At 36.0% G+C, this 13941-nt stretch overlaps 2 protein-coding genes across 2 annotated transcripts; both read left to right on the forward strand.

The window, feature by feature from the left end:
- Nucleotides 1-317: 317 nt before the first annotated feature.
- Nucleotides 318-4625, forward strand: LOC110732485 (double-stranded RNA-binding protein 6-like). Its single transcript, XM_021912430.1, has 4 exons — nucleotides 318-531; nucleotides 1892-2154; nucleotides 2700-2962; nucleotides 3574-4625. Exons 2-4 carry the CDS (start codon nucleotides 1914-1916, stop codon nucleotides 4342-4344), a joined length of 1275 nt encoding a protein of 424 aa, XP_021768122.1. The 5' UTR covers nucleotides 318-531; nucleotides 1892-1913; the 3' UTR covers nucleotides 4345-4625.
- A 1909-nt stretch (nucleotides 4626-6534) lies between these two features.
- On the forward strand, nucleotides 6535-11750 carry LOC110732486 (probable methyltransferase PMT14). The gene is made up of 7 exons (XM_021912432.1): nucleotides 6535-6726; nucleotides 7613-8305; nucleotides 9253-9463; nucleotides 9754-10036; nucleotides 10332-10718; nucleotides 10847-10924; nucleotides 11146-11750. Exons 2-7 carry the CDS (start codon nucleotides 7664-7666, stop codon nucleotides 11381-11383), a joined length of 1839 nt encoding a protein of 612 aa, XP_021768124.1. The 5' UTR covers nucleotides 6535-6726; nucleotides 7613-7663; the 3' UTR covers nucleotides 11384-11750.
- Nucleotides 11751-13941: the final 2191 nt, after the last annotated feature.

Consider the following 13941-nt stretch of genomic DNA (forward strand, 5'->3'; position numbering starts at 1 on the left):
AAAGAAAAAAGTAAAAGAAGATGGTGAAAATTGTAGTAGTATGTTACTACGTAAATTCTTATTATATAGCCAAACATTTACAATATAATACACACATGATTGTCCTCTTATTGTACTTATGCATGTAATTGATGTCCTAAGAAATTATACATGTGATGTTATTTTCTTCAATATAGAGAAAACTTTTAAGGACTTTTTTTATTTAAACTTTTAAAGAACACTTTTAAGAACTTTTAATTTAATAATTTTCCTTGTATTTTCTCCTTAAAATTATAAAAACTTAAGTGAGAACATTCAAAAAAAAAAAAAAAAAAACTTAAGTGAGAATTAATGTTGACCGTTGATGATGATATTTTTTATTATTATAGATCTGACGGCTGACATGTACGCGTGTCATTAATCTAGTTCCTATGTTTTCGTTATTTTTCACTTTTACGCTGCACCCCTCTTTCTCTCTTCTCCATTGAAGCATACTCTGAATTCTCCATTGAAGCGGCTTCTTTGCTTTCTTCCATCGAACCAGCTTCTAAGGTAAGATTCTTATCTTTTGTCATAGCATATCTATCAATTTCACAATTTAGGGTTTAGTTGCACACTACCGTTAATTTAACTTTCAGTATAGTCAATTTAGGGTTCTTCTAAGGTGAACTGTGAACTATTGATTATAATTACTGCACTTATGAAACATTATAACGAGCGATTTTGTTGCTAGCATTTTTGTAATGTGCAATTTATGTTGATATTCTTTAGCATATACGAAGTAGAATTTTATGCAATTTTTTGAGCATATGCTGTTAATTGTGTCAAATTTGGCTGCCAATGTGTTGCAAGATTTTGTTTATAACTCTTTAAAGTTAGGACGAAGCTGTGAAAATGTACCTTTTCTCCCTCGGTTTGGCCCAAGGCGGCTGCCTTTCCTGCCTTGCTTAGGGACGGACCTCGTCGTAGGCAATTCATGTTTAAGAAAATGAAATCTATTGGCAGAAAGACTCTTCTTTCTTTGCCTATCTTTGAGTTAGATAGTAAGAAAATGTAAATTATAAGATACGAGACAATGTTGATTTAGTAGTACACAGTAATTTTCTACTACAAGCCCTTAAGCTAAGTCGCTCTTGGTTACATATGAAATAAGATTAGGGATTTTGGCGAAGTTACCTATCTTGAAATAGGGAAATTTTAATGCTAGTTGTTCGTTTGAGTTGCTTTCAGGTAGCCTCAACTAGGGGTGAAGCCAAGTAGATATCTTGGTTGTGTCTCATAAATGGTTAGTTTGAGCCTTGCTCGAAGCTACCAAATCAAGCAGTAAGGAACTCAAGCTCAGCGCATTAGCTATTGATAACCCCTGAAATTTGATTTAAATCAACTAGAAAGATTGCTGAACTTCCAACTCCCCAATTGATGAAGCTCACTCTTGTAACTTTACTACTGGATAATATTATTTTCTTTTTTTAAGAAAAATTTGGCTCTTCATTTGAGAAGATTCAAGTCAATTGTGCTTTCTGTCTACTCGTGATGGTTAAATTATGATCAAGTACTTCACGAATTTTCATTAGCATTATAGCTACTAACCTGTGATTCAATCTAACTTTTGATTAAAAAAGGGGTGGTTTATTCATGTATAGGAGAAAGTGTTGGTAGTATATTCTGTTTATTGGCCAGCTGTGGTGGCGCAGTGCTGTATGTGATTGGCTGGCACTTTTGTATCTTAGCTTGTATATTGAAGCAGGTTCGCTGATAGATGTGAACTTGTTGGCCTTGACCTGCTTGCAACTTTGCAGACCATGTATAGAGAGAGACATCATCTTCACAGAATTTGTGTGCATGTGTATGTATATGCAATTTAATTTTTAATCTAACATCGACTTTTCTTATCTTTTGGAAAACCAATTAGGGAACGGAATTGATATAGGGTGATGGAAACTACTCAAGTAAATGTTTCTGATGAGTTTGAGGAGGGTGCTGTGTCTGATGGCCATGGCCTTTATGATCAATTAATTGGAGAACATACTGCTGTATCAAGTTTTGAATTCTGCTCCAAGGAAATGGTGCCATCCTTTGAGAACAAGAAGCAAAGTAATCCTGGGAATTTAAAAGAATTTCCTATGCATCTGGGAATTAGTTGTGATCCCAGTTTACAAGCTCCATCTGTTCCTGGTAAACTTCTTTAAAATTTCTGGCTGGAAAATAAATCTACTACTCGTTTGTTGAGTTTTATTTTGGGATAGCTTGCTTGCTAGGTTAGCTCTCAAGGACAATAATTTAGATTATTTTCTGATTGTTATAAATTTCTAAATCCTGATTTAGTTATGCTTTGCCAACCTTCAACGCATTTGACTTGATTAGTAGGATAATTCTATTGGATTGGTTTGGCTTGTTGGATTCAGTTCCTTTGTGTCCAGTCTAATGAATTCTTGCCATCCACTTAGCTTTCTTTGCTCCCTTAAACAGAAATTATTCTTAAACAAATTGCTGGGGAAGGGTCATTATGTTCCTTATATCTTATCATATTGTATCGTTTTTATATACTTCGTATATTGCTATCTGACGAGTTCAAGTTACTTCTATATGTATAAATAAACAACTGTATTTAGAAGTTAAGTCTACTCCTTATGTTTACTTTTCAGCATTTATGTAAGATGAAAGTCAATATGAACGAATTTTAACAGCCTCAAATCAAATTTTTTTGTTGCTTAAATCAGGTGTGTCAAAGTGTTATGTATTCAAGAGCCAATTACAGGAATATGCCCAAAAGGTCGGGCTTCCGACTCCTGTGTATGAGACAATTAAAGAAGGCCCTTCACATGAGCCTTCTTTCAGGTCAACTGTGATTGTGGATGGTGTCCGATATGAATCACTGCCTGGTTTCTTCAATCGGAAAGCAGCAGAACAATCAGCTGCTGAAATTGCATTAATGGATCTATCTAAGAGCGGGGGTAAGAAAGATTCGATTGCTGTGCCTGTGGTAAGTGAGTTAAATTACCAGTTGAAGCATATCAAGTTATTATCTTACATTCTTACCAATAATGAGTTTAGGTGGAAATTTTAAACTTGAATGTATTGTACTATTATTCATTTTATGTTTTAAGTTTAGGGGATATTATGATGAACTGCTTTAGGTGTGCACCTTTTCTGTTTCTTATTGGCTGACTTGAGCACACTTTGAGAGGAAGTTAGAGGAAATATTTTATTGTTTAAAGGTTAGGCCAGCTTCAGTGCAATTTTAAATATACTGTCAACAACCATTGTTAACTGAAATCATTTGCATAGACATGATTAATCTGATCTTCAAGCATTTTGCTACTTAAGAACATAAATTTGACTCTTTAAAAACTTAACAGTTCAAGTAGATCCCTCTGCCTTTAACAACTGTTCAACAAGGCCTTTCTCAAAACATGATACTTTAAGCTAGATATGACAGTACTCTGTAATCTTAATTGCAAACTCCATCTGTTTATTTGAAGTGTAAGAGTGTCTCTCCTACTGTGTTTAATCCCTGAGTTTCAGGTTCGGTTCATATAATGGGTCATTGAATCTTATACTGGCTTGGCTTATCACTGCAATTATTTTTGTCAGCATGAGACTGGTTTATGCAAGAATTTGCTCCAAGAATATGCACAGAAGATGAATTATGCAATTCCTACTTACATATGCCGGAAGGATGACACCCCTGGTAAGACGGCTGTCTTTTCTTGTACTGTTGAGATAGGGGCAATTCAGTACATTGGGGCTGCTGCAAGAAATAAAAAGGATGCTGAGATCAAAGCTGCAAGGACTGCCCTGCTTGCAATTCGGTCAAGTGGTTCTGTTGGAGGTCAGAAATTTGACGATAACCCTCTGTATACAGTTATCCCAAGCAAAAGAAAGATGCAAGAGACAGCTCCTCCACAAATGGAGACTGTAAAAGTGAAGAAGCCAAAGAAACCCCGTTCTTCAAAGAAGTCGCATAACCGGATGCAACCTTATGATTCTGATTATCAAAGCCATGCTGGGATCATGGGTGTTTTGGTCAGTAATGATATCGGTATTCCAACTGCCTTTCAACCATATGAAAATGGTTTATCTGATGTCCAAGTACCAAATCATGGTCAAAATCCCAATTGTTTGGCAAGTTCAGATCAGGATAATTTGCCCGTGAAGAATTGCCAACTTAATGGTAAAGCATTTGTTGTTGAAGGTTCTTCTGATCCTGTAGTCTGTGTGGTTGACTCTGACCCGACCCATGATCACAAAAACCCTGATGTTGGTGACGATTTGTCTATGACAACGGGTCCACCCTTGGTGCCAGCTAACAACGAAAAAATTGATCAGGGTGTTGGCAAAGTCACCGATAATGCACTCCAGTAGCTCCACTTTCTAGGCAAGTTGAGTGCATTGCCTACAAATTTTGGGATACTCAGGAAGATCCAGCAACTTCAGTGGCAGCTAGAAGCCACATGGGGGAAGGAAACAATGCTTGCACAAATGTACCTTCTGACCGATAATATCTGTAAATTTTAGTGTGGTTGGATGAGATTTTTGTAGGTAGGGAAGGGGGAGTGAGGCATCTATTTACCCATGTCTTGAAAGAGGGGTCCATTTCCATTGGGGATTGTAGAAGTAACCCTAGATACACTATTAATTGAGCATGCTATTTGTTATTGTTATCTAGCAAACAAATGGATTATCTAGAAGTGAGATCATACATAGTTTAGGATGGTTAGAAAGGCAATCATAGATTTGTATGTCCGTCTTTATTTATTTTAATTCAACTTCACACCGGTGGCTGTTCAACTGTTCAAGCACAATGCAGCAATAGTTGGTTTTGGTTCGACTGCCACAATAACTGGTTTGGTTCGACTTGAGCAATAGGTGGTTTTGGTTTGACTGCAGTGGCTCGTGGCATAACTATCGGAATTTTCTTCTTTATCCTTTGTTTTCTGGTAGAGGTCCAATTTCGACTCCCCCGACCAATGAGAACTGAACCCGGATCTACCTATACGGAGATGTATACAAATGTATCGAGTATTGGTTTCTCTAGGCAATAGAGTAGTTGTTTATTATTTGACGGCGTGGGAGTTGCTGCATTGCTGTTATAGCGCAGTGTATTAAGTATTTAAGTGTTGTTTATAATACAGAGTACGAAGACTAGCTTTCGTATTCCTGCCGACAACAAAATATGTACCAATTATTATAAGATGGGAAGTGGGAAACAGCTACTTGTTCAGTTGTTTGTATACGTTTAATACGTTATGCCATTAAATTCATATTGCAGACTCTAGGAATTTTTCTATGATGATTATTTTTAGGGAGTATTGGTAAAAATGGTAATGATAAGAATTTATGCATTTAATGTAGGTTCAGAATACAACTATACAAGCATTGGATACATGAGTTCATCTCAGCGCATATTTACTATGCGTTTACAATGCACATAGGATGGCAGAAATGTAAAGTTGACAAGTTTGAGAATTAAAAATGAAAAAAACCGACTCTATAGTAGTACATTATAATGTACCATTATGCATGTATAATGTACCATTAAAGTACAAGTTGTCTTAAAACTCTTAATAGTACTTTTTGTGTAATATTATGCATGTAGTGGTACCTTTTGCCATTGTATAGGTTGAATATTTTCCCCCAAAATACTTACCACATGTCACTTATCATGCATGTATTAATACATTTTTCCATCCTATTTGTTTGCTAACAAATAGCAGTTATGCACTAAGGGTTAACTGGATACACTTTCAGGCTTATTAATTAAAAGTTTGCATGTCATAATCACCGTGTAGATAACTTAATAGTTTTATAAACGATAATATTTCTAGTTTTGGCTCATTGCATAGATGCATGCAGTTTTTAGTATTGCTTATATCTTTATTAAGGTGGACTTTACGTACAAAAGTATTAAAATCCAGTATGAGTTTCAGAAACTTGCTGAATTTTTTTTTGGCTTCCTTCGTTCTTTTTTACTTGACCCGTTTTGACTTTTACACTATTCATCACCCTTTTTCTGATCGTCTTTTTAAATTCGTTTCAATAAGTACTATCATAATATATAACTTTTATAATCTTTAATTATGGAGAATTAAGTTATTAATTGTTAAAGTTTTAGATTGACAAACACGATAAAAAAAAAACAGAAATAATTTGTCATTTGTTTATCATTCTATCCAAGGTGCGTTTTGTTTTTCCTTTTTCGTTTTTTGTTTAACTTCGGCTTTTATGTATATCAACACATGAAATTGAACATTTGATCAATCATTAATTTTTAGAATTGTTAAAATTACAACGAATCTAACATTCCTCCCTATATTATGTAAAACCTTCTAGAAGATGCAAATCTAATGTTGATTTATGATAATCCAAACTCAAATCCTCGAACAAAAAATAAAAGATATTTGGATTAATGAAGTTAGGTTGTTAATCTTTATCCTAAGAATAACACAAAACTCAAACAAACTTAAACTAAGCCACCGCCAGAAGTACATACATACATACACATTGAACTCTCGATCTCTTTCTCTCTCCTCTGTTACTCACTTGATTAATTATTTAAATTAATTAATTAGATTCTTTCATATCCTTCAACTTTTATCACATCACACTTCCCACTTCACACTCATTACTCCCCACTTTCACTCTCATCATATCTGCCCTTCTCCTTTTATCACTCACTCACTCACTCACTTCCCTCCTTAAGATCTGCTTCAATCACCATTCAAAAAAGAGCTCTCTTTTTATCAGGTAAATTCTCATTAAATTTTCAATCTTTTTTGCCAATTTCTGCTTTTTCAATCATTTTTTTGATTTGATCTCAATGTTCTGCATTTACCCAGATTGTAGATTTAATTTCCAATTTTGCATTTTCTTTTTTTGAAATCTAAATTTGATTTCATGATTTATTTCCATTTTTCTTGGAAGAATTTAATGCAATGAATCTGGGTTTTTTTGGTTTGTGATTGTGTTGTGTTATATTGTGTTGTGATTGTGTTTGTGATTGTGTTGTGTTATAAATTAATATAGAATTTAATGTGATGGGTTAAGTTCAAATCTGGGATTTCCCATGGTTGATTAGCCTTAATTTGTGTACAATTCTGTATAATTTGGTAAGCATGCTTGGAAAGGAAGGGAGGGTGACTTCATATATTATAATGTTGTATTTGTATTATCTTTAGCAATTGCCAATTTAAGTGGGATCTTTGAATATATGTAATCCTACATCTTTGTATGTGGGTGAATATCACCATCAATCTATGTTGTTGGGACTTAGGGACAAAGTAGTGGATTTGGGTCGGATCCGAGTCCGTGTCCTTGAGTCTAACCCAGTGTTCTGATGGAGAGTTGTGTATGCGTTTCGGTCGAAGGCTCGAAGCTGAACCGGCTAAATGCCTTGATAAGTTCTACTTGTTTGGGTAGTTTTTAGTTGAAAGGAAGAGTTTGAATAGAATGGATATTAATCTAATAAAAGTAATATCTGAAAGCTAATGAAGAGGGCTTGGCCTATATATTTTCACATGTGAATTCTCTACTCATAGAAAGAAGGAAGAAGAAAAGAAAGCTAATGTATGTATTATCATATGTGGTGCTAAATGTTTATTATTGGTTGTTAACGGATGCTATTTATAAGCAGGTGATTGCATTGTGATCTTTCTTTGGAGTAGTGAGAGTCCAGCTTTCCATCATGACCCCCAAACATGGTGGTAGATCCCGAGGGTCCATGTCGATATTTATTGTGCTCGGACTTTGCTGTTTCTGTTACTTACTAGGAGCTTGGCAAAGAAGTGGCTTTGGCAAGGGGGATAGTATAGCTATGAAAATGTCAAAGGTGTCTGATTTGACAGATTGCGGTGTAAAGTCAGATTTGGATTTTAAGCCTCACCATAAATTTGTTGGGACTTTTGAGTCTTCTGAGGTGATAGTTAAAAAGTATGAGGTCTGTGATGAAAAATACTCTGATTATACTCCTTGCCAGGAGCAGGACAGAGCTATGAAATTCCCAAGGGAAAATATGATCTACAGAGAGAGACATTGCCCCCCAGATGAGGAAAAATTGCGCTGTCTAATCCCAGCACCTGTGGGATACACAACACCGTTCCCCTGGCCGAAAAGTCGGGATTATGTTTACTATGCTAATGTGCCTTATAAGCATCTGACCGTTGAGAAGGCTGGCCAACATTGGGTAGATTTTCAAGGCAATGTATTTAAATTTCCTGGTGGTGGGACAATGTTTCCTCAAGGTGCTGATGCTTACATTGATGAGCTTGCCAGTGTGATTCCGATTGCTGATGGTACTGTTAGAACAGCATTGGATACTGGCTGCGGGGTATGTTTTCTATCCTATCTCGCTCATCGTTTTTCTTTGTGTTCCCTTTTTAGTATATGCTCTCTTATCATGTTTCGTGATTCTTTCAACTCCATTCAAAAAATTGAAAAGCACTTCATGTTTTCTTTTCTTTGGAACGTTTGAGCAGTGATGATCTCTGATTTGAACAAGTTACCTAGTCCATATTAAAACGGTTCTTTGGGGTGGTTGTCTGTTGTAATTGCTTGCCTTTTTGCTCTTTTGCATCTGGTATCCATTAATCAATGTAAATCAGCAGGAGAAATTAAAGGAGTACTTTAGTCTTAGTTTAAGCTCCTTAGCAAGAAGTAGTAGTGATTGGCCTTTAGTGAACTTGATCTTGTTAAAATTTATCACTTTTGGTATGGTCTATAGTTACTAATTCGCTAAACCCCCCAAACTGGAAAGGGCGAAGTAATACATTAAAGCAGTACATTTTGTGAGTTACATTCTTGTATCCAATCTCATACTGGAAAATTAGGTGACACTGCTAGATGTGGTTTTCTAATCCTCACTCCACTTTCCCTTCTCTCATGCTGGAATCTTTCCTATCTGTTACGAGTCTGATGATTTTATAGAGATATGTAATTTTCAATGACAATCGTTTTTTGTTTCTCAAGTTTTCTAAAGGTCATAAATAGAAATATGTTTTAATCATTTCTAACTTGTTAGCTCGTTTGAACATTGGGGTTATCTGATTCTCCTACTTCTTGCACATTGCGTATTAGTATTTTCATATTAGTTGTGGTTTTGTGATATCCAAAACTCCAACTAGTGAACTCCTTCATCATAGCCTCCAAACATAGCAGATTGGAAAAAAGCAAAAAAAAATTCCTTGTAGATGTTCTGTTTACAATTACAGCCTGAATTGTGAATAAGCCTGTGATTTAATCAGATCAGTCAACTAACAATGTTTGTTTTCTTGACAGGTTGCAAGCTGGGGTGCATACATGCTGAAGAGAAATGTATTGGCTATGTCATTTGCACCACGAGACAATCACGAAGCTCAAGTGCAGTTTGCATTAGAGAGAGGAGTGCCGGCAGTTATTGGTGTACTTGGAAGTATACATCTTCCATATCCCGCAAGGGCCTTTGATATGGCCCAGTGCTCCAGATGCTTGATACCATGGGGAAATGATGGTAAGTACTGAAGTTGATTTGGTGGATATTGTCGTTTCATGTTGTTGCACCTCGTGTCACTTTTTCTTTTCTTTTTTTTTTTTTTTTGGAGGAACCTTGTCTCATTTAGATAGGAGAAAATTGCTAAAAATCTTGGGAAAATTAAACTCCGTAAATCTATTGATTTTTTGACTAGGGATAATTAAACTCCAAAAATCTATTGATTTTTTTAAAGGCTCCAAAATGCTTAACTTGTTCAATATCTAATACCTTCTTTGACTTATCTGACATTCGCTCTTGCCTGCATACAGATGGGAAGTCTCTGATGGAAGTAGACCGTGTTCTGAGACCTGGTGGTTACTGGGTTTTGTCCGGTCCTCCTTACAATTGGAAGACATATCATAAAGTATGGAAGCGTACAATAGAGGACTGCAAAGCTGAGCAGACGAGGATTGAAGAGTTGGCTGAGTCCCTATGCTGGGAGAAAAAGTACGAGAAAGGAGATATTGCTATATTTATAAAGAAGATCAATGCTGAATCCTGCAAGCAAAAGCCACAGAATGTCTGCGAGTCACGAAATCCTGATGATGTCTGGTTAGTAGATCTTACTATTGTTTCAATTCTTGTGGTTGGGCTGTTAGCACGTAGAAGCTAGGCATGTAGTATGCTCATGCTGGAAAAATCCTTGAATGCCAATCGTAAGCTACTAAGAATTGATTGTTGCCATTTCCTTTTCCTTTGTGGTTTAAAGAGTTTCGCAAAGGACATCAATCCCTTACGAAATGGTGTAAATTCAAACTAGTAATGTGACACATATTGTGAGACGGAATGATTATTTGCTCCTTGTGAAGTTATCTTACGTAACTGAAAAAAATTATAAATGATGCAGGTACAAGAAAATGGAAACTTGTGTGACACCTTTCCCTGAGGTATCAAGCTCTAGCGAGGTTGCTGGAGGCAAGTTGGAGAAATTTCCTGCCAGACTTTTTGCAACTCCTCCCAGAATTGCCAAGGGGTTGGTTCCAAGGGTCACAGAAGAATCATACCAAGAAGACAATGCAAAGTGGAAGAAGCATGTCAAAGCTTACAAAAACCACAATAGATTGATTGGAACAACCAGGTACCGCAATATAATGGATATGAATGCAGACCTTGGCGGTTTTGCAGCAGCACTTGATTCACCTAAGGTTTGGGTTATGAATGTTGTGCCTAATATTGCCAAAAACACTTTAGGGGTGGTATATGAAAGAGGTCTTATTGGCATATATCATGACTGGTATGTAAGATGAAATTTATTTATTTTGTTCCTTATAACATTTTGTATAATCTTTCCTGGGAATTTAACGACTATTTAATTAAATTGTCATATATATACTTATAATATGTAATTGATGTGTCTTTCAGGTGTGAAGGTTTCTCTACTTACCCAAGGACATATGACCTGATTCACGCTAATGGTTTGTTCAGTCTGTACCAAGATAAGTAAGTTTCTTCTCTTTACTTAAATATTTTGGTTCTTCATATGTTATTACCACTTTTTTTATGGGTTTTCTTCTGTACGAACTGTTAAAATCCTTTTTATTTTTGAGGGAAATCGTATTATGTACGTAGTATATCCAAAGGTTAGCCAGTCAGGGAAAACTTCTTATTCTAATATTCGCTACTTGCTCTGACTAAAGTAATAATATGTTAAAATTGTTTAGGTGTGATTATGAAGACATTCTTCTGGAAATGGATCGAATCCTGCGCCCTGAAGGTGTAGTCATCTTCAGAGACGCAGTTGATCCTCTAAATAAGGTTAAGCAAATCGCTCGGGGTATGAGATGGGATCTCAAGTTAGTAGACCATGAAGACGGTCCATTTGTTCCTGAGAAGATTCTCTTTGCAGTTAAACAATATTGGACTGCCGGTGAAAAGAACAGTACATCAAGCAGCCAATAATCCATTCAAAGATCCAAGGACTGGTATGTCAAAGGGAAACGGAAAATTTGACCAAGATGTTAGAGCTCTTAATCACAGCACTATGTGAAATCGAAGGTGAAATTCTTGGCATTAGAAGGTATTTTTGTTACATTATTTGATGTTATAGGTAATTTATATTCCTTTGAAGAAATGTAGTATTTTAGGTGGAGAAGATGTATTTTTGTGGGAATAGAAGGGTTGTAAAGAGTATAACCCTTGAGATCACGTGATCAATCTCATGCCTAAAATCCGGTTTAAGGTCTCGAAGTATAGCTTGATAACACGATGTAAGCTACAAGTATAAAAAATCATAGTGACCCATGCTTTAATTTATGTTCTTCCATAAGTATAGCCTATATATGCACGATCCTGCTAATGTATCGTCTCTCTAGTCTCAACCTTCTCGTCTCTCTAGTCTCAACCTTCTCGTCTCTCTTCCTTTTGTTGTCAATTTGTTTTGTTCTTTGCATCATGGCTTAGAAAATCAACTCTGAATAATCTGTTCGTACGTTAAATTCAAAGTGTATTGTGCTGATTCAATCTTTGTTACATAAAGTTCGTTTCAGACTCTATAACACGACAAGTTACACATTCGAAAACAATAATAAAATTTCACCAAATAATGTTATTTATAAGTCCCAATTGAGATTAATTTGTACCTCCAAAAGGCTTTTAACTTACACTAATCGTCTCTCTTTACAAATATCAGCACCAAGTCCTTGCAATTTTTCAATAATCTTCGAATATCCTCTTTCAATATGATGAATTTCGCGAATTTCAGTTTCACCTTCTGCGAGCAAACCTGCAATGACTAATGCAGCTCCGGCTCGTAAATCAGATGCTACAACACTTGCTGCTGTAAGCAAAGTTGGTCCCGTAATGATAGCTTTTCTTCCTTCCATCCAGCAGCTAGCATTCATACGACATAACTCGTCAATGTGTTTAAAACGCGCTGAATAGATTGTATCAGTAATCGTCGAGGAACCTTCTGCCTGTGTCATCAACACAGAAAACGGCTGCTGTAAATCTGTTGCAAAACCAGGGTAAACACCTGTTTCTATATTAATTGCCTTTAAGTTGTTAGACTTCGGAATGAAAATGGAGTCTTTGCCTTCTTGGACTTCAACCCCCATTTCGCGTAGTTTTGCAATTAAAGCTTCCATATGTGACGGAATTACATTGTCGATTGTAATGCCGTCTCCAACAGCTGCTGCCATGATCATGAATGTCCCTGCCTCAATCCGGTCTGGCATAACCGTATGCTTTATCCCACCTAGTTTCTCAACCCCGTCGATGCAGATGATATTTGTTCCTGCTCCTTTAATTTTTGCACCCATCTTAATAAGAAGAGATGCAACATCAACTATTTCAGGCTCTTTTGCTGCATTTTCAATGATAGTTTGTCCCTTAGCCAAAACAGCAGCAAGCATGATATTGATTGTTGCACCAACACTAACTACGTCTAAGCAAATTCTTGCACCGTGCAACTCATCAGCGCGTAGATAGATGACTTCGTGTTCATTTGTTATCACTTGTGCTCCAAGTGCCCTAAAACCTTTGATGTGTTGGTCAATCGGGCGTGCCCCAAGGAAACAACCGCCGGGTAGCCCAATCACAGCATGTTTGAAACGGCCAAGCATGGCACCCATCAAGTAATATGAAGCACGAAGCTTTTTAACATTACCACTTGGTAAAGGCATGTCCACCATACAAGTCGGGTTAATGGTCATTTTTCCCTCTTCAAATGTTACTTCTCCGCCAATTTCTTCTAAAATCTTTTTAAGTATCAACACATCGGTAATTTCTGGTAAGCCCTCGAATTCTACTACAGAACCGGCTAGTATTGATGCAGGAATCAATGCCACTGCACTGTTTTTTTCCTCCGTCAACTGTAATGGTGCCTGATAAGTGATTCTTGCCTTTTATTTTATATACATCCATCATTTCGTAACCATCTGTCGACCCCATTGATCTGAATTTAATTATTAGTGATAAGTTTAGGCGAACGGAGTAAACGCAATGTAATTAAACTTTGTTATATTGAACAAATTAAATCATCAAACATATTATCACTACTAATATATATTCGGATACTCATTTATATAGTCATATCTCTAACAATTCGTTAAACAATTCCCAAACGAAAATGAAAATTTGGATACGTACACTTCACGAGATAAACTACGGGACATGCTATATATAACATGACATGCATAACATCTTACAGTAAATCACATAGGTCATGCAACTCGATCATAAAGTGATTATAGTATTGTGTTTTTCATCTTTACTTTATTTTTTTAGCACAAGAAAAAGATTTGAAGATTAAAATACAAAACCAATATTATAATTATAAAGGAAATTAGGCTTAACGGAGTTGGCAGCCGACAATAATTTGCATGACATGCATGCTTGCATCCAATCATCCATATAGAGACAAAAGCTTGCATTATGTACGTGACTTTTTTTTGGTGGTATGTACGTATGTACATTTCTTCTGTCTTCTTAAAATTTTAATTAATAATTTGTAGATTAAC

The sequence above is a fragment of the Chenopodium quinoa genome, unplaced genomic scaffold (assembly GCF_001683475.1).
Source record: "Chenopodium quinoa cultivar QQ74 unplaced genomic scaffold, ASM168347v1, whole genome shotgun sequence".
In the NCBI taxonomy this organism is placed as follows: Eukaryota; Viridiplantae; Streptophyta; class Magnoliopsida; order Caryophyllales; family Amaranthaceae; genus Chenopodium; species Chenopodium quinoa.